A 24,674-nucleotide genomic window follows, 5' to 3' on the forward strand; every position below is an offset into this window, starting at 1 on the left:
CTGTGTGATGGTTTTTCAGCCTCTGAAAACTGGGAAGTGGAAGAATGGAAGTTGACAGAGTTGCTTAGAGCTTTGTGTTCTGGCTTGGTTGTTTTTGTAAACTCAGTTCTCTCACTGAAGAACACTTCTGCATCCCTGGGAGCCTGTACAGCAGCACTGCTGGGGGCCATGGTACAGGAAGGCTTCAGGCACTGCCACAGCCATATCAAACAAGCAACAACCAACATACCCTTTCCTAACTGCTGACAAAACAGATGAATCACACAAGCATGTTGTACATTGCCACCCCATTTACCCTGAAAGGTGCTTTCCAATTATTTAGGAAAGCCTATGATCAGGAATATTTAGTTGTAGAAGTAATTTTTTTTTTTGCCTACATTAGAGTGTGGTATTAAATAATATGCTGCTGTAAACTATTGAGCCCATGTGTATTACTGTGACAACTTCCCAGAGGTGAAGCAGTGAAGCCAGAAGGAAAACGCCGGCCTCAGACACCACTGAAGTCAGGAAGAGGGGTACTGAAGAATTTGACAGAAAAACACTAATACAATTTGCTGCTGCTTGTCATCAGCACCTCAGTCAGCTTGTCAGTGTTGTAAGTCTGAATTGTTCTTTCATCCCAACAACAAAAGAACATCACGAGGATTTCCCAAATACAGAAGAGTTCAGATGAAGGGAAACTCTTAAAAAATTTATAGTACCTCAAAAAAGCTTAAAAATTGAGTGGTTCTAGCAAAAAACACATGCTCTTACACACATACAAATTAAATAAAACAGCTTGTGAGTGTTGGGCTTTGGACAAAAGTTTTAGTTTTTAATTATAAAAACAGTGACATCTGAAATACTGACAAATGTTGAAATAAAACATAATTACAGAGACACCAAAAAGTTTACAAGCAGATATAGAGAAAAAAGCAGAAGAAATCTGTAGTCCACCAATCTTGTGAGCTTCTCTTTATCTGTTTTTTTTCTTTCTTTCTTTTTTGGATGACAGAGGTTATCTTCAATGCTAAGCATGAAGCATGCTTAGCATTGCTAAGGCCATGGGCAACATCCTGGCCCCAGTGAGGTCAATGAATGTTTTCCACTGGCTTCAGAGACAGCAGAACTTTGTTCATTACCCACATACTCATTAGCACATCTTCTAAATCCTTGAACTTGCTGTACCTGTTCCTCCAGTGAGGCCATCTATTTTCTTGTTATGCATCTATTCCAAACCAGTTACTTTCCCGATAAAAGCTCTATTGGTCTGTTCAGGCCATTCACAAACTGCCAATATTTCACCTCCACTGAGACACAAACACCAAGATGTGCAGATCCTAGAGATTGGGCTGCTCAGTGGTGTCAGTTAAGATTACCCCTCCCCTGGCTGTCTGAAACAAGCCTACTGTGCTAAATTTCAGGGCACACAGTACAGCTAACTACCCCAAAAATCACAGCACAAGAGAACTGCCCTTCAACATATAGTAGCTAAACTCTAAACACAAATACACTGCTGCAGTTAATTGCTTCTCTGAAGGGTAGAGCTGATTTGACAGCTACACAACAACAGATGAAGGCCATCAGGGAAAAGTGTTGAGCTGCAGGTAAAGTTTAGACAAGCTGGGATCAGGGATGCAATGGCAGAAGCACAGAGCTCTCCTCTGGCTCCATGATGCAAACAGGAATGCGGCTGTGGCAGTGTAAAGCCACGGACATCCCTGGTTATTCACTGTCCTAGTGAAAAGAGTTTCACAGCATCAGCCCAAAGCCTACAAATGTGCACACATTTAACATGCATTAGTAACTGTCCCCCACCATCTCCAAAGGCACAGAGTCAAATGCAGATGGAGATTTGAGAAACACCATCTCATCCTTCATGGCAGCACTTCTGAGATTGGTCAGGCACAATCTCAGGACCATCTGAAGACCCCCCCAGCTACCACCAAAGCTGCAGCTCCTCTGGGAACAAAGTGCTTCTGCTTTTAGTGGTGTCAGTTCAGCATTGTTTATAAACCACAGTATTCTATTGTAACATATTCTCTCCTCCATACTATGAACCCTCTGACAAGGAGAAATACACACCCTTCAATAAATACTAAATTGACTTAAAAACTTCATTCACAAATTTAGTTTATATTAGAATATTCAAGTGACAAAATGATAAAAAAACTTCCAAACATCAGATTAAGAAAAATTATTTTTAAAAGTTACCTCAGTCTACTATAAGTACAAATGCAACATGCTTTGGACATACAAACTTTAAACTTTAGCCCACCATGAAATCCAGGGAGAAAATGCATTTAGAACATCTCTCCAAACAAGTTAAAAACCTCCTTTAGAAATGTTCCTTGAGGAGCAAACTAGTCTGATGCAGGGTAAAAAGTATAAATATGGCAAGGTAAGAGTCAAAAGTCTGACAATAGCAGCCGCCAAGGATTTAAAAGAGTTAGGAGGTTGGAGAATGATCCATGTTATTCTCCCTTTGTATCTGAACAGTGCTTCCTTCTGTACATTACTAGCCTGTCAGTGAGCACCTCTGCAAAAATGCCAGAGGAGACCAGACTAGCTGGTGGATCCTCCATGGGACCAAAGCACAATCACAGTCAGGTGCAGCCCGACTATTTCTACAATGGCATAGAACACTACAAGTTGACGAACAACATGACAGCAAAAAAACTGAAAGGACTTAATGCAACCAGTCAAATCCCATTCAGCAGCTTTTGATCCAGGGCAGCAGCTTGCAATGAACAGCCACTCTGTTTCAAAACCACCTTCTGTGCACAGCCTGCTCCCTCTCTCTGCTCTCTCACACACTCACGCTCTCTGGCTCACTGCTCCTCTTCTCTTCCTCTCACTGGGAGGTCTCCTGAGCCTCTCTTTGCCTGGGGCTCAGCGGCATGGCAGAAAGCAGAATCCTTGCAGCTCATTGGCATGTCTGCCCCATCAGGTTGGCACTCTGGCAGCTACACAGCTCCCTCAAGACTCTTTCTTCATTTTCTTCCTCTTCCTCCTCTCCTTTTTTCCAGGTACACCTGCCATACAAACAACAGGCACAGTGCACAAACCTTCCACATGTATTGGCATCCCTGAGAACTGTTGGCTTTTTGCCTGATGAAGAGGACTTAAGGGTTCTTAGATGTGTTTTACAAGGGCCACATATTTTCAAGGGTAATTCAAAGTCATGGGGAGGACTCAGTGTTTTTAGTGGGCTGTGATTCATTTATATTTGTTTCTGTTTCATGTGGAAAAGAGCTGTGCAAAAATTACTATCACTAAATGCAATAGTAGCTTTATTTTTTTTTTGAAACAGTAACTCTGAAAGGAATAGGAACAGGTATTTGTCACAGAAAAGCCTCTGAGTACTACAGAGCCTCTCAAAGAATTAAAATATGCAACTAAAGGAGAAGCATTTCACATATTCACTTAAAAATGCATTTATGAACGCTTATTAGATTACGCGTTATTCTGAAAATTCATCAGATGTGCAAAAACAATCACTTACCATTATTGGGTGAATTATTAACAATGTCCAAGGATTTTTCGAAGGGAGCACCAACTGCATCACTGCTATGTTTTGTAGATATCAAGTCCCTGGGGCCTTCTTCCATTCTTGCTTGCAAACCTTGCTGGGGCTTAATTGAAACAATATGCTTCACTAAGCATACAAGTTAAACGAAGCATATGCAAGTACAAAATATGAGAGAAAATGTCATTATTGTGGGGCATTTAAAGAAACTGCAGGACAAATTAATTTTTACACAATTAGAATAGTTTGCCATGTTATCTACCTACCTCTCATTTATTTGTTTTAGAGGGGATTAAAGTGTTGAAATTGTCTTTCAGTGTTATTTTTCCCCTTGCTTCTCCCAGTGAACAGAAGAGCTGCAAGAAATACTGATATGAAAGTACTGGCATTGTGTAGTGACACTGAAGAATAAGATGTGCCCAGTGACTGCTAAATGACTTGAGTCCACAGAAACACTGGAGGTAGCACAAGGAGTGTGATGAGCAACTTTGTAGATCTGGCTTCATAAGTAATGTCATTTTTTACGTCCATCTGAAGGCTGAGCTTGCACAGCAGCATTTGGGGCACCAGACACTAGCATTTGGGGCTGACATGCAACACGAGCTTCTTCCGGCCCTTCATAAACACATCAGAAGAAGCAATGCTGTCCTGAGGAGTCTGAACAGCACTGTTAAGATTATTCATGAAGGTACATACAAAGCTGAACCAACTAATTGGATGTGCAAGAGAGAGAGTGGTATGGCAGCACTCTGGAAACTGATAGGATATCCTAATGATTATGAGGTCAGTGAGGTGGTTAAAACCCTTCCCTTAAAATGGAAGCATCAGGAGATCTGGGAGCAAAATCGTCTCAAGGATCATGAGAGACCACAGTGGGTGTGAGGGGAAGACAAATTAAAAAAAAAAAAAAGCAGCTGTACATGTCCAGAAAAATATATTCTGTGACAGGTGAATGAAATACAATTTGGACATTTTGGCTATTCCCCCCCACAATTCCTCATTTCACGGAGCACCAGTCACAGGCAAGGACTGGTCCAAAAGCCAGTCAACATTGTTCCTTTGCACTTCCCATTCCAAATGAACTGACATTATCCACAGCCTTTCTCTGTTGCAGTCTGAGACATTTTTCTCCCAATAAGCTTTTTAGTGGTATAACAGTGGCCTTGTTCTATCTTCACTGACTTTTGGGAACCACCTTTTCATTACTGTTGATATCTCTGGGTGACCTTCAGCTACAGATGAAACACAGGCCAAATGTACACTAAATTTGGAGTGCATCTGGTTTTAATCATGGATGAAAAAATGTTTAGGCAGATGCATTCCAAGTTTAGTGCACAACATTCTGTACTGCAAAATCAAAGTGTTTTGAAAATATGTTAGGGAATACTATGTTGCAAAAGTCCACTGTTCACTGTGCTTATAACTTCTTTTTATGGGAAGACAGGGAGAAAAGAGAAGAGAAAGCCAGAAGACAGAGAGGAAGAAAAGTCTCCCTTAGGTCATGCTAACAGAGAAGAATCCCCCTCTGCTCACAGGAAACCAAACACTACTCTTGGAATACAAAATACTCACATGGCTCAGTCCAACTCCACCCCTTGCTTCCTTCACTTCCATTTTCTTCTTCTTCCGTTGTGTTTTGTTCTCGGGTCCAGAGAGGCAGAAACGAATGCCTGCTTTGGCTTTTGGCAAATCCTGAAAGCATCAGAAATTTTGTAAGAGGAGTCCAGGGACAGCTAATTTGAGTTTTTTTCCAGGACAACTGATTACCTCCAGGAGTGTATGCTGATAGTGTACAAGCAGGGCTGTCTCTCTGAATAGGGTGCACACCTCAGCTTAACACATCTCTTTGCAAAGAGCTCTTCCCACTCCTGCCTAAAGGGAACATTTCCCTGGGCTTCTACAAATCATTTAAACAACAAGACTTCTGCTTCTACATCTCCACCCAAGATACCACTGTATCGCTGTCACCAAACCCTCTTATCAGCAAACTTAAATAAATATGTCCTGGGTGCCCGAGATGCTGTGAAGGCTGTGTCAGATCTAGACTCCACACCTCTTTTAAGACCTGGGTATTTGAGAAGGTCAGCAGCAGCAGGGTGCAAACACCCAGGTTTGCTGCTTAGGGCAGCGATACCAGGGGCATGATGAACTCCCCGAACCAGCCAACTCCCCCTAGCCCATCTCATGCCTCCTGCAAGTATGTTCCCTAGCTCGAGCTATCTCAGACAGGTCAAGCAGGGACCATGCCAACCACTTCCACCCGGCATAAGAAAGCCCCCACAACCGAAGGAGCCTGGCTGGAGGGCTGGGCTGGACTGGAGACCCCAGTGTGGATGAGACTGACCCCAGAGGACCAGGTCTCCCTTGGCCATCAACAGCCCTGCCTCACCTTCTTCTCATCCCTCGTCTGATGCTCCTCATCTCCAGTCCAGTTTCCCCACTCCTCCGTGGGAGCCTTCCAGTCAGAGTCCAGGTCAATCACTGAGGGGTCACCTATCAGGGCAAGCATACAAATGAGTTAAGTTCAAATCCACCCTGCTTCCCAACATCACGTGAGTAGCACAAATGTTGCAAAAATACCTGACGTCTTCTTGCTTGCCCATGTGATATTTAGATGTGCATGCACGCATGTCTTAAATGTGTTAAAACATTTACAGATTAATTTTAAAAATGTATTAAGACATATACATTGACTGCCAATTTACAATTAGTGACAGCACTCTTCTAGCAGGAGAAAAACGAGTGAAGGGGAGAAAAGCACATACAAAAACAAAAGCCTTTCTAGCCTGCACTTTAAGAAAACAAGCTTTACAAAACTCATAGTGTGGTTTGTCAAATATTTCCTTTTAATTTTATGAGGAAGGATTGAGGCATATCCAGAAACACTGGCAGACACAAGCTCTTCCATTCACTGCAACACACCATCCTCTGGGCAATTATTCATATGGAAGAGCAATATTAACAAAGGATTTGTGCATTCATTATTGCTCTCATTGGTGTTTTCTTTCTTACAAAAAACAGAACCAAGTACATTCTCAACTTCATCTTCCTTTTCTATTTTCTTTTTTTGAATGTAAACCAGAAAAGCACCGTCCCAGCACTGATTTCCAAACCTCATTAAGATACAACTCTAAATAGGCACAAAAGAGGTAACACCTACCCTGCATCAATTCTCATCTTTTCATGAGTACTGGGCAAAAAACTTCAAAATCTTTTAGGTTTCTCTATCTTTCAGCATCTGGTACCTTTGAAAATCTGGCTGCAAGCCGTCAGCTGCCTCTCCACAAAACACTGGCAAACTATCCTCAGTCAAGAAGGCAAAACAGACCAGTTTAAATCCTTCCCCCAAGCTGAACGAGGTGCAAAAAAGCAGATAAATCAGCATATAATGTTGAAAGGACTACCTGATTATTTTTTAACAATTTAAATGTAACAATTTTAAGTCTTATCCTAACAGGAAGAACAACTTAAAAACACAACATACAAAGATAACACTTAGCTGATTACTTCTCTTAAAAAGAATAAAATAAAAAAAATTAAAAAAAATAAAAAAATAAAAAACCCCCAAGCTGGAAAACTTTTACTTGAAGCAGGGCCAAAACCAAAAGCATGCTGGGAATGATAAAAGAAAACTGTTTCCAAAAAGTTGCTCTGACCAGTTTGCTGCCAAATGTTTTAAACATGATTATAAACATTGTTCAAGTTTCTCAGTTTCAAATCCATGCCCTCTATATAGACAATATGTCTTCTTCAAAAGGGAAAGGAACAGCTAGTTTTGAATGCATTCCCCAATAAAATTCTAGTCCAAAGTAGAATTCAGTCTCCTGAGCTACAAGGCAGCAGCTCTTCTGATGGATGCTCTCGTGGGTGTGCAAGCAAAACATAACACATGGAAAGCCACAACTGTTGTTTTCACCTTTTTAACTTCTGGTATGTCAAAAAGCGCATTTATGTGTATACTTCTAAACATGAAAATAGGTTTGATGGCAAACTGCCTGCAATGGGTTTACATTAATGCTTCACCCTTGTCACATGTGGGCATGAAACTTGGCCAGACAGCAGTGACTCTGCCTCATCTCAGAATTACTCTTCCCAAATTATTGTGTCCCAGGGGTGTTTAAAATGAACTCAGACTAAAATTAAGGGCAATATAAGATTCTTTACAATTTGCTGGATTTGATAGGGAAATCGGATTAAATGTACTTATCCCAAAGCTCTGATTAAATGTACTTATCCCAAAGCTCTGACTTAAAATCTCTTCTGTTGTGTAGCATACTTCCCTTCTACAGTGACATCTCCCACGGTGTCTTTAAACTTTGAATACTCTCTAATATTTTTACATCTGATTCTCCTTGGGTCATCAATTCTCTCACAGGCTAGAACTGATCAGTAATTCCTGGGAACATAAACACTAAAAGGAATGTGCTGTGCAGCAGGATGTCCTCCTGCTCCCCATGTGGGTTTAGCCCTGACAGAGGTGATATCTCTCTCAGCACCAACACAGACCAACATCTTGGCAATCCAGGGGATTTAAAGCAATGCTGTTAAATGTCATTTTCCAATGAAGTTCTTGCTTGCTTGCAGTCCTCCAGCAAACTCCACCAAGACAAAGCTGTACTCTTCCATTGGCAGCAAACATTTGCAGAGTGCATTTCAAGGCCAAGGTGGTTTCCTTGTACCCCATGCAATTAAAACACTTTTAGATCCTGAAAGGCACAGCACTGAAGGTGTCTGCAGAAATCAGGGGGGCTGGCAGCTCCTCTGCAGGCAAAAAGTCCATCCCAGCACCAAGTACCTGAACGCCCTTGGTCTCCAGTCTCTCTCCTATATAATGAGGAGCAGACAGGGAGCAGATGGCTGCACCCTGGGGGCTGTTGGGGAACAGGCAAACAGCAGCAGGATCTGGTCAAAGGAGACAGTCAGCAGGTTCTCTGTGCCTGCTGATAGATAGGGTGGAGTACAGTACTGTACGGGCTGAACCTAATTATCTGGCCTGGAAAATATCACCAAGAAGGGGATTAAAATTTTTCTGATTTGGAGTTGTACATTTGGATTTTAATCTACCATCGTCTCTCTTGGCATGCTGTCCCAAAACATGGGCAGCAGAAACTTAAGGGAGGTTCATCTGGCAGGGTAGACTCCTCAGTAGGCTGCATATTGTCCATGGCACTGAGCTTTACTGTGGCTGCTGTAGAAAACTCACCCCTTTGCAAAGGGCAGTTTACTGTGTTACGAACACAGTCCTAACCCAAATCCTTTCCAAGACATCCCTTGTGTAATACATTCCATTGAAATGGGTAGATAATTTCCAGTTTAAAGCTTAAATTTCTGTGTTACAGGTCAATAGTTGGGTGGAGGAATCCCTTATTTGGCACCTTCCTTCAGCATAATTCAGTAGAGGCAAAATATCAAACCCAGACTGAAGACTTTTTTTAGTGGAAAAAAGCTACTGATTCCCATAAAACAAAGTTGATTTTAACTCTGGAACAGAAGGAAGGTTGGAAGTCAGGAAACACAGAGTCAGGAGATGCAGGAGTTTTCTTAAGGTTTTGGGGATAATTTGCTTTGGCAATCAAGAAGGATTCATTGGGAGGGTGCCAAGACACAGATAAAAAGTGACTCTTGTGGTCATGAGATGTTGCATTTGCAAAGCAGAATGTGGATTTTCTGAGACTGCACTGCACTGTTGCCAAAGTATAGGTCCACTGCACTTGGAAGCAGATGCATGGGATAAAATTAGTATTCCCTTGCCTTGGAAGCAGACAAAAGTGCTCTAAAACAGCCTAGCAGGCTGCACTGTTTGGGTTACATGTTTTAGAACAGCAAAACCAGCCACAGCTTGTGATGCATTCTGTGGGATAGCAAAGCTGAAGTACATTAATGTCACCAAAGGGACAGTGGCAGATGTGTGGCATAGGTACACAAAGGGAGTATTAGGAAACACATGCAACTAAAGTTTCCAAGGCAGAGGCAAGAGGATAAGAACAACCCTGCAGAAGAAGGAAGAAAGGCTAAAGCAAAGCACTTCCTGGGCTCAAAAAATAATGTCAGGACCCAAAGTGGTTCAGCCCCCTTTCCTTCTCTTTGTGACAGGAATGAAAACTATGCAAACTCTAATGATGAGTAGGGAAAAATGATGAACAAAGCTTCCCACTTTGGGGCCCCCTTCCCTCATGGCAGAATCATGGCCACTTCAGCCTGCTGGTGGGACTGGTGGGACTGCAGCCATCAGTGCTGACCATGTGGCTTCAACTCCAAGACACTGAACGCCCCCAGCTAACAAAGGCTTAGATTGCTAAGGACTAATTGTTTGAACATGCAGAGACAATGACTGATGGAATGAAAATTTCAGAATCAGTGAGGTTGGAAGTGGCCTCGGAGATTGTCTAGTCCCACCTCATGGCTCACAGAGGGCTCAGCTACAACAAGTTTCTCAGGAATGCAACAGAGTTTTGAATATTTTGAAGGGTGGAGAGTCTGCAACTTCTCTGGGCAAACTGTTCTGTTGCCTGACCACTCTTACCATAAAAAAAAAGCTTTCACTTATGAATAAGAGGAAATTCACTTCTTACCCATTTGCCTGTTCCCCACTCTCCAGGCCAACCATAGGCAATGACCCCATCAGGTGCTCATGCACAGGCATGGTTGGACCTTCTCCAGTATATCTCTGACTGTCTTGTACTGGGGAGCCCAGAAATGGACACAGGACTAACGATATGACAATAATTAAGAATTAACCACCACCTATAACAATAATTAAGAATTAACCACCAGCAGCGTGTATCATTAATGAATGTCAACACAAGAGTCTGTTGTTTGAAAACCAGCCTGATAGAGAGTCTTAAATATTCCAAAAGTGACTGCTCAGTTCCCTTTACCACTAACTCCCTCACTTCCTCTATGTATATATGCTTTCAGTTGTGCCAACACTTAAACCTCAAGCCTTTTGTAAGTGAGGGTGCTATTATTGCTGGTACTTCACAAAAAGATAACCTGATGTGGAGCAGGGAGCAGGACAAGGCAGCTCCATCCACCAGCAGAGCCAGAGGCAGGAGTCCATCATCTAGCTCCTTTGTCTGCACCAGCCCAGCACAGAACAAAGAGACTCATTACATGTACTGCTCTGGATTTGATAAAATGACCCCAGCTCATATTTAGGCTATGAATGGCTTTTTTTTTTTTTTTTAGCTCCCAAGCCTGCAAGAGCTAACAGGCCATGTTTAACTGTCTAAGAGCTCATTTTGCCTGCAGCGCCCGACCTTAATGCCAACCATTACCTCATCTAAATACAGGGAATACATGTTCCTGACGCACCCCTCCCCTGCATCAATATCAAGGCTAATGATTCAAAGGGAAAAAAAAAATACCAGGACAAAAAAGCAAACTGTAAGACAGGCAGAATCCTCTAAACACTTCTGCTCTGATGTTTGCAGAAGCAAGCTGCTGAATTTGTTCCTCTCACTCTGCTCTCAGACAGATGTGGAAAAGCTCTGCTTGGGTTTGCAAGTGCAGATCAAGCCCAGAGTGTGCCAAGTCTGACATGTGCTAAATGTAGTGCAAGGGAACGCTGCTGCCCACACTGCCTCCCTCCATCCCGCGTGGGTGTGACGGGCTCCAAAGTTGGAAAGGGTCAGGCACCCATTGCAGCAATGCAGGGGAAAAGAAATACAGCACCAACGGAAAGGAAGGCTCAGGGCTGGAGATTTTGTTTTTATTCTTTTTAAAGCAAACTGTGCTATTTATAAAATCATGGCCAAAATGATGCATCTGCTGCAGAGCTTCAGTTACCGCTGGGCAGAGAAGCAAGACAACCACAGTCTTTTCTCCCTAATGCATTCCACCCCTCTGGGTTCTCCTGCAGTTAAGCTATCAGAGCAGCTAGAGCACAAAGAGGTTTTCTCAGCTCATCAGCTATCATTCCTGCAAGAGCAGGGAAAGGCCTCCCAACAACAGGGGTATATATAAATACTTCACTCGATCCTGACCAAAGCGTCAAAAGGCCATCTAATACCCACACTGTTCATGCCAAATTATTCTAACCACTCAGGACCCATGCTTGCCTTTCTTTTAAAACTAAAAAAACATCCATTACCAGTCACAGAAGGACTGAAAACCTGATTGCTCCAGTGCACTGGAGTTGTATTCTGCATCTGGGTTCAGGGCATTTCCAAGGAAATTAAAAATTTTGGCAAAGGTACACGGAGCTTGAAAAGCACCCTGTCCTCCCACAGCTCTCCCTCAGCCACCCCACTGAGCCCGGGCTGCAGCTGCCTGGAAAAGGCACTCAGTTCCACCTTCCCACACAGCGATGGGAGGGAGGGAAACACAATGCTTCAGTTACGAGAACCAAACACAGCTTTGAACTCGTTTCACAAATTCACTAATCTGAAGTGACTGGTAACACGTGGGGCTTTTTGAAACACAGAGCCCATCCTGGTGCCTCTGGCTCAGGAAGTCCCTGACCCGCTCTCTGCAGGGTGTGGGGAGGGATCGTCCTGTACTTGCCCTGTTCCTGTGCTTATCTGCCCGCAGCTGATAGCAGTGCAACTGCTGGAGAGAGGACACGAGAGCCTGCAGACAGCCCCCTACAGCTGGTGCTGCTGCCCAGGAGCTCTTATTACACTTTGCACCAGTATGTATGCACCAAAACAGACTGTACCTACTGCATTATTTGTTTTTCTTCTGAGGGAAAACAAATAAAATGCACTTTCTTGCCCTTATCAAGGGTCCCACGTGGACAACTGCTGCCCTGACCAAGGTCACAGCAGCTCTGGGCACCTGCTCAAAACCGGACCCACAAGGGATTTCTCCCTGACCAGCAAACGAGCCACATGGGAAGTGGACCCTGATGTCTGAGGCCTGGGGAATGGACTGAAGAGAGTTCCTGCACTGGTGCACTTGTTTGCCTACAAAAAAAAAGGGCAAAGATACGTACCCTGCCCCTGCCACGCATCATCTGCTGGGAGGAAAGTCGAGCTGCCATGCCAACAGCATCTGGAAGGACTGTCCTCAGATGATTTACTCTTCACGTTATCTGCACATAGGAAAGCATCTTCATTAAAAAATTAAACCAAAAAAAGCCCAAATCTCAAGCCTAAAAGATAATCACATAGGTATATTCACATTATTAAAACCAATTAATCATGCCCCTGTCTGCTTGCTATGTCACAATGCCTGGATGTTATGTAATTTAAGCCACATGTTAATCTATGCTTCTCATCACAGTGGATTTATTAACAAAGGCTGGACGAGGACACTACACACCTAAGTTATTTAAAACAACTCACTCAGGAGTGGCTACACTAACAACATTCAGAAATGTAAACTTCTAGCACATCTCTGTTGTGCCAAGGAGGGAGCTGTAGTTCCTGCAGAACAGAGAGTATCCAGCTCCAACACCCACCACCTTCAGTGAGAAGGCTTCTGCTCAAGCTAACAGAAATCCGTAATTACCAAATTGCTCCATAAAAGAGCACAGGTGAGAGAGCTGCTGGAGGAAAAAGAAAAAGTTGTTTTGATGATTGCTTTCAATAACTAAAGCAACCAGTAGGATTCACATGCCTCCCTGAATGACTCCCCTTAGCCCCTTTCTAAGGCCTGCACATAACAGACTAGGGTATTCTTCACATCTTTAATAAATCAAAGTTGGTTTTTTTTTCACATCTCTGACTTTTCCTTTCTTCCTTTCACCTAATGAGCTCTGAAGTTTGTGCTGTTGTGTATGACTGCATAAATGCAGATGTTAAAAAATACTTGACTTTTTGCTGCATAAATTCAGATGTTAAAAATATTTCTCCTTGTTGAGTACTTATACATTAGGAACTGCTTGAATCCACTGACAAAGTGTTGGAAAAGAGATGGTTAAATATGGCAACTGTTATATTAATTGCCTTATCTGGCTTATAAGCTGATTTCAGCATTCTGGCTAACATCACACACACTGTTTTGTGCACAGATATCTATATGTATTTTTGCTTGTCTTTAGCATCTCTAACAGATTCAGGGCCAGACTTTGCATTCATCATCCAGCTAAACTTTCAGTTAAACGTGAATTTCTGGTAGGCAGGGAATGTATGAACCAGGGGTGCTTGCAATCAATCAGTGAAGATTGAGAGTTGCAAAGATGCAAAGTGAAAGCCAGAAATGAGGCTTAACTCGATGCAGAACGAGGAGATGCTCCATCCTTCTCAAGGCCACGCATGGAGAGGCTCAAGGAGAAAATCCCTCACTGTGCTGGATGAGAAGCTGCTGGCTAGGCAGCCTCTAACACAGCTTTTCCAAGCTGCACATTCACTCTCCCCCTCAGTCTGAAATTCTCTGAATTTGTTGATTATCAGAGCACAACAGAAACCTTCAGTGTGAGTCAACCTAACAGAAAGAATCTGCAGGGGAGGCAATATTTTTTTTTAATTTATTCCAAGATGAGTACACGCGTTTGGAAAGCGCTCAGTAAAAGGTTCTGATGTCACTCACTAAAACACTGGTGTGCTGGATTGCAGATGCAAGCAAGCTCTGCAAGGGAGAGTGACTAATGAGTTGTGGCTCCAGGGGAGAAGGCCCATGTGTGATCAATGAGAACCCTTTTCAGCCAAGCAGCTAAGAAAGTGATAGAAGAATTCAGATAGAAGTACAACAAGAAGCCACTCACCTAAATCCCTGGAGAGATCTGACAATGTCCCAAAGGTCACAGGACAGGATTTTACATCTGCAATATCCCAGGTTCCTGCATTTAAAATGCAAACAAACAGTAACTCAAAATCTGATGTCATGTTCACAGTTTCTGCCTCATACTCCCAAGCTCATTACAGCCCTTCCATGTTCTCTTCATTCCAAACCTGCATCCACTGCTGTTGCTAGACAAGCATCAAGCAAGGAGAAATCACCTTTATGGACAGAGAGTCCATCCCCATCACCACACACACCTTCTCAGATTTACAACGTGCATGTCACACCAGCATGGCACTACTCTGGACCTGAATTCCTCACTCATGTGAACTGATGCCCCCTTTATGCACTGCTGGCAGAAGTTGACATGTATTGAAATTTGTCATGTATTGGAATTTGGCCTTTTGAAAGCATTAGAGTAAAAAATGGTACTAATGTCCTCCCCCATCAACCCTGTACTTTGCAAGAAAACGACTCTAGCAGAGAAGGCAAGTCACATGAGGGCAGCCTAAGAGCAATTTCTGAATCATCAGAGTACTGGATTACTGCTGCTAAGGTGAGTCATCCTGTGGTCTTATATACCATTCAATTCAGCCACCATGCTCAATTAATCACTGAGAATGAAGTCAAAATCAAATGCTTTTGATTTAGGAATACCCTTCCTTTTCCTGTTTTGAAATACATGGATATACCCTGCAGCCCTAACTCTGACTATGTGTGAGCATCCTCAGAAGGCAAGGCTTCGGTTGTAAAGGACACAAATAATACCTGTGGGTAGAAAACAACTTGCACCTAGCAGGTAGTCTAAAACACATGGAATTCTTGCCATAAGAATCCCTTTTTTCACATTGCTGAGAAATAAATGACACCGAGCAGGTTCCAAGAGGATTGGGTAACACTCTGTGTGCAGGATGAATGTCAGTGGGGGTACACTCTGATGAGGACACAGCAATTTGTGAAGCTTCGCCTCAGCAATGTTTGAATGTCAACACTCACCTACATTGGAGAAAACATCGTCTTCAGACCTGGAGGGTGCCGAGTCTTCCCGCAGGGCTCCTGAGCCCTTCAGCACGGTCCCACACTCTGCCTTGGCAAAGAAAGCACCTTTTCCACCACCACCAGGGTCCTCTGTGAGTGGCCACACCGCTCCTTTCTCATCCCAGTCAAAGGCTGGCACAACCGCCGAGCTACCCAGTGATGCTCTGCTGGGGTCTTCTTGGGAATAAACATTACCACAGGATCATCATTATTTTTAATTACAAGTAAGAGTTTGAACAGGAGAGACAACAGAACAAAGCCTGATCTAAATCCATCAGACTATTGCCAACTGAAATTATTTACAGATACTGGATTAATTACAGATTACAGGAAGGCCAATGTGAGAAGGACAGTGCCACAGTGGCCTTGGGCATCCCTCCCTGGAAGGGAGGCTCAAGGCCTCCAGAGTCCTGCTGGGAGCCCAGAGCAGTGAAGGGAGAGAAAGAGAACACCTGGGCCTCCAAGAAAAAAGAAATCTAACCTCTTGGATGTTGGTAGTTTAAGGCGGCTAGAGAAATCAGTGCAGGCATACGAATATTTTTTAAAAGGAGTTTTTTATGACTGCAGCCTTCAGAATAGCAAAGCATTTTCTGGAGCTCTGGTGAGGAGGAGACCACAGCTGACATCAACTCCACCTTCACATACCTTAAGGGTGATGCTGCTGTTTCTCCCCTGCCGGGAACAGCAGCCAGCACTCATCAGGGTTAGGGCTGCTTCCTAGAAGCCCAGATCTCACAACTCTGTAAATGCCCATGCTAACATGATCATGGGGTTCAGCATTCTGCACAGCCCAGGCTGCAGGATTGCACCAAAGATTCCTGGTGCTTCAAATGAGACTTGGTGAATTGAGCTCTCTTTCCTGAGTCAGCAAAGCCCTTAACCCCTGCATGACCTTAAGGTTAAACCCTGTGGGGTTCTACATTTGAAGCTGGCACCACTGATGACAATAGGTCAACTTACATGAAGAAAGAAATGTGGACCCATTCACTTTGCTGGAGAGAAAGTGGAGACCTCAGCACCTTTAGCCTTTAAATACCCTTGATAAAGCATGAGTTAAAAATCTAAATTCTTGATATTTAGCTCTGTATAATCCAAATGACAGATAAAGTGGTCCCAAGGTGTCTGTATATTTTTCTATTGAAATTTCCTGTTCCCTTGCCCTTCAATTTTGATAAGACATCTGAGACCACTTTAAGAGCCTTATTGCAGATAGTGCACTAATACATACATCCAGCTACATCTCCCAATCCAGCTATGTCTCTCCAATATCCAAACTCCTATCTTAGCTTCTAAATTACTCTAAGATTACAAACCTAGAGGTTTTTTTGATCATTTTATCACAGATAATGAAAATACTTCCAAATGTCTTAATTCCATGACCTGCTTTCATATAGTGGTTATTACATATAACACGGTTAGCAGAAATGTATATAGGCATAAGTGCACAGCAGACACCTTGAAATCCCCAGAGGAAAAATGTGAGTGAGCACGAAGTGTTGTTTAGTTTTATCTCATTAGGATAAGAGCATATTCCTGTTACAATTCTTTAGTCTGGGCAATCCTGGACTAAAAACCTGTTTGGAACTGAGCAAATTATACATGTTTTTATACATCCATTATCAGAAAACTTCTGTCGAGCCACACAAAAGGAACAAGCCCATGTGACACCAAGCCTTTAGCAGATCTACAATCTAACAGACATCTGCTTTCAAAGTCCTGTGGGTAATGCTGTGTGCTCTGGTGTGTGTTTTAATGAGAGCATGGAGTGGAGTAAAAGGCAAGCTACCACGTAAAAACTCCCAAAGCTGTTTTTTCTTAAGTAAATAGCCTCAGTAAGTGCATGGATTTTGCTGCCAAATGATAAACAGAGCAAACAGAAAGATGCTGGGATGTGGGGAGGGGTAACAAACCCAGCCAGATCAGGTGTGTGAATTGAGCCTGTACATTTACCTTTTTGTTTCAGCCTTTCCTTCCTTAAGTGTCTCTTTTCGCGGCTGCTGATCTTGGTCTGCCAAACTCCTACAACACAGAGCAAAGTTCAGTTTTAAGCTATCAAAGAACTTTCTTCATTGCCTTTACTGCTTAGCATCAGGTAAACAGCCATCTGGAAGTTTCTGATGCTGGCTGTAAAAGAGGCATCAGATCTCGTGCAGCACGTCCCCTGTGTGCAGCTTTTGCTTCCTCTGTAGAGATGTGTTACATAAGAAATCCCCATCACAGACCTGACTGTTGTGCCCTGACTCACATAACTGCACATATTCTTCTGTCCTGTGTGTCAGCCTGATGTGACACCCATTCCCTTGGGGGAGATGTCACAGCAGAGCATCAACCACCTCATATGTCTGACAGTGGGGAAAAGCTAATGAAAATCTTAACCATTAAATAAGACTTCAGTTTACTGGGTTCCTCTAGCCCTGAACACATCCTAAGACTTGTTCTGCTATGTGGACACACTCTCCTACTCAGCTGGTTTACACACACATTAATTCACACCTGTGGGGCCACATCCTGTCTCCATCCATGCTCTCCATGACCCAAGAAATCAGAGGAGGTGCTGGCAAAAATGGTTAATGAAGGAAAAAACAGAGCCCCTGGAGCTGACCAAGACACTTCCTTTCTCTGAAGCATCCCTGAAGAACACATGAAGCCTCCCAAAAACCACATAAAACAGTTCAGCTGGCTCATCCATTCAAAAAATTACAGATCCATTTGAAGAAAACCTCTGCTGTGTCCCCTTCTCCCCCAGCAGCCCCAGGGGCCCCAGGAAGGACTCTGTCCAACAGCAGGGAGGGCTCCTCTTGCTCTCACCACCCCACTAATCACATTGTAATCTTTTAAGCCCAGAAAAGCTTAGAATTTGTTGTTTTCAATGTAACCCTTGGTGGGGGGAGGCAGAGAGGTGCTCATGGGATGCAATGTATTTTCCAGTGAAATTCTAGCTGCCTGAGATTTCTCTGCCAGATTTCTCAGCAGATCCGCTTGCAAACAAAGGTCTTGGCTCTGCTAACAGGCATGCTACAAGTTGGCTGTGAATTTCCACAGCATCTTTACCAGCCACAGTCATGGGCACAATAATGTGCTGCTCCATCTGTGTATCAGCATGGCAGAGGCCACAGGATGAGGGGAAGAGCATGAAGAAGGACCCTGCTGACCACTGGGCCTCTGACCACTTCAGAGATCCTTCCTCACCTGCAGATTTGCCCTCCCTGTGTACACAGTCAGGACCTGGGGAATGTGGCAGAAAAGAACATGACCCCTGTCAGAGACTGAAATGTTACGGTTTATGGCTTAAATGTCTTTGTGAACGACTTTTGCCCATTATAGAAAAAGTCATAATGAAGCTGCACCATGGAAGCCCACCCTGGATGGGGCCCCTGACTGAAACCCTGAACTGTGATTTAAACTGCCTAAGGCAACTTGAGATAAGGGGAGTGACACTATTGTTCAAAGCATCTGGAAGAGCATCCACAGCCCAGCCCAGCACCTTCCCTGAGGTGGAGGCCACAGCCTCAGGTTTATCTGCTGCCAGGCTGGCACAGACCCTGCACCAAAGGGGAGAGGAGGAAAGGTCTTTTGCTTCATGGCACAGCCATGGCAGTGAGCACCCATCTTCTGCCGTGCAGACCAGCTCAGCTGTGGGGCCCCTTCACCCCAGGAAAGCCACATCTAAGGGACATCCATGTGAGGGACAGCAGAGGGGGTGTCATGGCCCATCAAAGGCCCCTCCCAAAGGAGTCCCCAGACCCTGCACCAGAGCACTGCATGTGATGCAAGAGATCCACAGTGTTGTAAGGGACAGTGTCAAACCTGCTCCCCTCAGAGGAGGCACATGGGCATTCCCACCTGTCCAAATGTATACTAATCCATGGGATTCTATATTTTTAGGCAGGGGACCCTCACCACCAAGAAGACCAGATGGAGGGAAGCAACAGGGCATCATTGGAACCATGGAGAGGTGATACGTTTCTAATCTTTGTCACACTCCCTGTCCCCCTCACACCTTCCTTCCTTCCTTCCTTCCTTCCTTCCTTTCTTTCTTTCTTTCTTTCTTTCTTTCTTTCTTTCTTTCTTTCTTTCTTTCTTTCTTTCTTTCTTTCTTTCTTTCTTTCTTTCTTTTTCTTTTCTCCTTCTTTCTCATTACCTCTTTTACTGTTAAATAAAATATATTGATTTTTTGATATCAACATCTAAGCTCATTTGGTTTGAACCATGTTCTTTGGGTATTTTCAAATCTTTCAGAATTCAATCGGTTTTATTAACAGAGTTAGTTCTCTTTACTCCTCTGTAATTAAACCACATCACAACAGCACCTGTCCACATAATTAGACGTAGGAAGGAGCAGGTGATAGAAGTAACACTCAAAATGGCAGATTTCCCCACTAACACTAACTAGAATAGTAGAGAAGTCCTCCCTTTGACATATTTCATCCCATGTTATTATTTGGTAATATGCATTAGATAACAGAAGAATCAGATTTTTTGTTACCTTCTTCCTCTTGCAGTTTGTCTTTTTCCACAGAAAGCAGATCTTTTGGCACTTCCTTGTCTGAGCACTGGGTTTTCCTCTTCTTCTTAGGCTGCATTATAGAGGAGATAGAGAGCAGAAAGACAAAGCAAGTATTTATTATGTTTCATCCAGAAAAAAAAAAAGTCAGGGCAGTAGCTGCAAAATGGAGACAACCCATGGTACTTAGAGAGAGTAGGGGGTTGCTGGAGTCTTTTAAGTGTGTGCAAGTCTTCCTGAGCAGAATTCATTGCAAATTCCAAACCAATAAATGCTATTGCTTTGGACATACAAATCTTAGTTTATCTGTTGGATTAGAAGGTTCATGTTTTAATTCAGGTATCCACTCTATAGTAAGATTTGCATTCACTGTTCCTAAGTTCTAATGTTCTTCTGAAGGAGGAAAGTCAGTCTAAAGTATTTACCTCCTTTAAAATCAGGAATTCTATAATCAAGAGTTAGGACTCTGCCAATGCTTAACAAAAAAAAAAAACCCAACCCCTCTCCCCCCTTCAAACCACGGAACAGCCTATTTTTAATGAAGATGCCTGTAGTTTGCACTAGTATGAAAGGACACAGGAGTAGCTGAGGCCATTTTTATGCAGCTTGATAAAACAGTAGCACTAACCTTAAACCATAAATTTTGAATGTTCTAGATTAAACAGTGGTTCTTGACTTTTCCAAGGTGGGAAACCCCTGCCAGAAATATAGCTCCCTGCCCAGACTCAGGGGCAGCTCCTCACTTACAATCACAAAAATCGGTGTGGTTTGGAAGGGACCTTAAAGATCATCCAGTTCCAACTCCCCTGCCATAGGCAGGGACACCTTCCACTGGACCAGGCTGCCTAAAGCCCTGTCCAGCCTGGCCTAGAGCACTTTCAGGGATGGGGCAGACACAGCTTCTCTGGGAAACTTGGAACTTTCTGTAAAGACTTGGAAGCTCTTTAAGCATTAGCCTCTTCCTCCACACGAGTAGAAGTGCTCATACCAAGGTAAAACCCTTAAACATACCCAAGGAAATGTCCCTGCCAGAGCTAGAATGGAAATACAGGAGATTCCAGCACCCAGTTCTGGACTTGGGACGATGAGACCAACCCCTTGTGGTGGCAGTGACAAACACTACAGTGTGGCTGTGCCACTAAATTACATGGTCTTATATTCCTGCATCATCTCTTAAATGCAGCAAACCAAGGAAGAACAAACTACCTTAAAAAAGGAACATTCTTAAAACAACTGTCTCTTGAAAGATAATACGTATACTCTAAAACTCTTGCTGGTACCTTGAGGAGCTTTTTCTCTCTGATGTTGACTGATGTGATAAGATGGCCATTCACTGGAACCTAGGAAATGGACAATAAAAAAATGCATTATAGTACATATACATGCATGTGTGTGTATATGTAAGTATATATACAAATATATTTATTTCAGTACCTTCCTATAATAAATATAATGTATGAAAGATACATCTAAGTAACCCCCTGCATAAATCTGGGCTAGAATTTGTGGCCTTGCTCCAACTGCAGTAATTTATTCCAAATTAATTAGTGTATGCTAAGCCTTTATGAATGTAAATCCAGAAACTCCACAAAGATTTATTCCAAAGCAGACATATTTGTGGTTTATCGTAAGATTTGTCTAGGATCAAAGTTGTTTTTCAGATAGGCTAAGCCTGTCTTAAAAAAACAGCATAGACATGAGAAGGCTTATTTTAATTCTTGTTTACCAGTTGGAGTGGACCTTATGTTCCCTCTCACGTCTATCTGACCAACTAAAAGAATAGATTTTATCCTACCTACATCTAGTAAAGTAAACAATAAATGTTTGAGGACTTTTAAAATTATAGTCTAATTAATGTCTCAGCTGTCTCAGAATTCCCTGGCAATTGCCAGCCGCCAGCTACAGGGATGGGAGGGTGTAATCTGCAGCTGAGACCACAAGGGATGTGCCAGCAAGGGCCACTGCACACTGTGCAGAGCCAGCAGCATCCAAAACAAGGCTGAGGCTCCTTCCACAGGTGCCTCTGTTTCCCCGACGCACACAGCAGCTCCTTGCTGGATGTATGGCACTTCTCTGACTTATCCAGGTTGCTCTCCTTGTGCAATGCAGCTGCTGTTCAGCACTGTCCAGGCTTCCTTCAGCCCATCAGACCAGCTGGGCTGCCCAGCAGAACCCACATCTCCCAGAAGGGAGCCTGACTCAGGCTGTCACCCTAATCCCTGATCCATTCTCCTCCTCCTCTGCCTGGGGCAAGGGGATCCCTGGCAGGTGAAGGCAGCCCTGCCAGGAGCAAAACCCATCTGATCCCTGTTGAATTCAGGTGCCCAGTCCTCTTGGGGAAGGGAAGCCAGCTGATGTTTCCTCCTGCCTCCTCCATCTCCCTGCTCTCACAGGTCATCTCTGTCCCTGAGACACTGTGGCAGTGAGTAGTTACCAGCAGATAAAATCCTATGGGTGACTGCCCATGCCTCTCCCCAGCAGACCCAATGGGGCTGCAGTCCTTCAGACTCTTAATGGTCATCTCTTTGATATTTTGGGGACTTTAGAGCTACTTTTCACAAGTCTCAGAAAGGTCTGAAGTGCATGACAGGAACCTGTATGCTGGCAAATGCTTCATCCCTGGAGGTGTTTGCTTGGAATTACAGACCAGTTACAAGCCCATGGTGGACATGGACCCAGCAGGATGGTGTTCATCCCAAGTTCCACAGTTATTAGGAGAGGCAGCCCCAAAATTGTGGACTTTGCACACAGACAATACTGATTCTGGGTCTTCCAATAAAACACCACAGTAGCAGGAGGCAAAACCCTTGCCTGTTATATCAGTAATTCCACCAGCTTCACATTACAAACTTAAGCCAAAATCTCCTCCGTCTCCCTCAGCTGTCAAATGCAAACAATATAATTGTTTACAATTATGTTATTCTGAACATTAGTAAAATAATTACTTCTCTGTTAAAACCCAGCAACATTTATTAGTAGCTAGCAAGGCTGTCTTGTTTTTTCCCATGGGCACTCTCTTCTAAGACTCTCAGGGTTAATTTACTAGAGGCACTCCACAAACCCCACCACAAAGCAAACCATTTTCCATTTCCTGTTCTGCCCAAGGGAAAAATCCCACTCTACCTGCAGCAGGGCGGGAAGCAGCCTCTCACATAAAATGTGGAATATAAAATACAAAACCAGGAGCATTTTAGTGAAAATTTGAACCACACAGATATGGAAAATCTTGAGTTAATTCTTTCTTTCTCAGCATATGTTTCTGTCCATTTAAATGTGTGAAAATACAGATAGTTCTTGTCTCAGTGGACAGTGGACACATCTTGTCTCAGTGGACAACAATTCCTATGCAATATAGAATCTCGGGGAGTGACTTTCCATTATCTAACAGCGAACTTCAGGAAAACTGAATTTTATCGGATGAATGCAAGAAGAGATGACTGGGGGAAGCCAAACAACATGTAAGTGGAATATTCCTTCCTGATGTCATCAAATCCTGGTGATTTCCCAGTTTTCATAATGAAATCTTCACTGTTTTCTAAAGGCTTTGCAAATGGACCTCCCAAGTGAAGGCACTTTGAGCAAGACTGCCACCATGGGCACAGAAACGGCAACACCAGCTTAGTAGGCAAAGGGGAGGATGCTTTTTTGCCTTCTTTCAGGCACACAGAGATAGGAGGATAAGAGACCTCCTATAGCCTCTCTTTATATCAAGATGCTCTTGCAAGCATGAGGGACTACAGGCAGAGACAAGGAAATGTCAGGATTAAGGACATGAAACTGCCTTCCTCCCCCAGGATGATGTAAGCGAGCACAGCCTGAGGCTGTACAGAGCTCTCATACAGGCAAGGAGAACTCCAGAAGGAAAATGTTGAGTGCAATAGAGGATTAGGGAAGATGCAAACAATATTGGCTCTGACAGACTTGTCTCAGCTGGGGCAGGATCACATTCCTGGACCTTCTCTCCGTATAAATGACAGTAAGCAAGGAGCTGGAAAAATTGCAGCACTTTGTTTTAGTGCTTTGCCAACCTGACTGCTGCGTGCTTTTACCAGACAAGGACAACATTTGCTACTTAAATGATATTTCACTAGGTAGACAAACATCCCCCTCTCTCTTCGTCACTGACTAGGAGGTTAAATATATACTGTTGACAATCATTTACTATGTCCCAGGGGTCTTCATGATGACTGAGTGGCTATTCAGCCTTAAGTACCCACCTGGGACTCATGAACCTAGTTGCATCCTTCCTAATGAGCAGCTGAGTGCAAAAAAATACCAGACCTGACCACTGACTAATGCTCAGCAAATGTCCCACCACTGTGGTGATGCTCTTCTTTCACCCCTGAAATACCTCTTGCTTCTCTGCCCTCCTTCAGTAATACCAGCAACTCCCTTCCTTTTATCACCAAGAATTTTTACTGAGTTCTGCTTCCTTTCTGTGAAAATGTATTATGTTAGCCTGACCTTTTGTATTAAATCCTGCCCTTATCCAACCCTTTTTCAGGCAGTAAGCTGGCTGTGTGGCTGAGGAACCCCACCCTACCCTATTCTTCCCTTTTGAAACCCATAGGGTAGGGGATTAGTCATGCCTCTTTATCGTGCCATTTGGCCACTATGAAAAGGAAAAAGGAATTTTCATTATTTTATTTCATTTAACCTAATGGAATCATTAAAGAGTAATTAATATTGTCAGGGGAAATTTTTTCTTAATGAAAAATGTAGTTTTGTGCAGGGAAAACACATCTAAATCCACCACATTAAATGACTATATTAAGTCTTAAGTGCAATTCCAAATACATCAAATATATGCAGAGAAACAGAATCGGGACTTTTAATGGAATCAGACTTAGCATATTAATTTCTACTCACATTCTGGGGAACAATAGAAAGATTATTTTTAGTTCATGGCCATTTGGTTCATGACCCAGTGGAACAGGATTTCCCCCCCACCCCCTGCCT

General features: G+C 43.3%; 1 protein-coding gene across 1 annotated transcript in view; it reads right to left on the minus strand.

Moving 5' to 3' along the window:
- Nucleotides 1-797: 797 nt before the first annotated feature.
- LOC136287547 (protein LYRIC-like) overlaps nt 798-24,674 on the minus strand; it is a 30,515-nt gene continuing 6,638 nt past the window's right edge. Inside the window, exons 2-11 of the mRNA XM_066180327.1 lie at nt 20,996-21,055; nt 19,698-19,788; nt 17,162-17,230; nt 15,170-15,388; nt 14,157-14,231; nt 12,444-12,542; nt 5,898-6,001; nt 5,081-5,200; nt 3,485-3,614; nt 798-3,014 (exon numbers count right to left, since the gene is read on the minus strand). Of these exons, the coding sequence (XP_066036424.1) occupies nt 2,959-3,014; nt 3,485-3,614; nt 5,081-5,200; nt 5,898-6,001; nt 12,444-12,542; nt 14,157-14,231; nt 15,170-15,388; nt 17,162-17,230; nt 19,698-19,788; nt 20,996-21,055 (1,023 nt within the window). The 3' untranslated portion in view covers nt 798-2,958. The remainder of the gene's footprint in view (nt 3,015-3,484; nt 3,615-5,080; nt 5,201-5,897; nt 6,002-12,443; nt 12,543-14,156; nt 14,232-15,169; nt 15,389-17,161; nt 17,231-19,697; nt 19,789-20,995; nt 21,056-24,674) is intronic.

The sequence above is a fragment of the Chamaea fasciata genome, unplaced genomic scaffold, assembly GCF_029207755.1.
Source record: "Chamaea fasciata isolate MVZ Bird 193981 ecotype frontalis unplaced genomic scaffold, bChaFas1.0.hap1 SCAF_3, whole genome shotgun sequence".
NCBI classification, from domain to species: domain Eukaryota; kingdom Metazoa; phylum Chordata; class Aves; order Passeriformes; family Sylviidae; genus Chamaea; species Chamaea fasciata.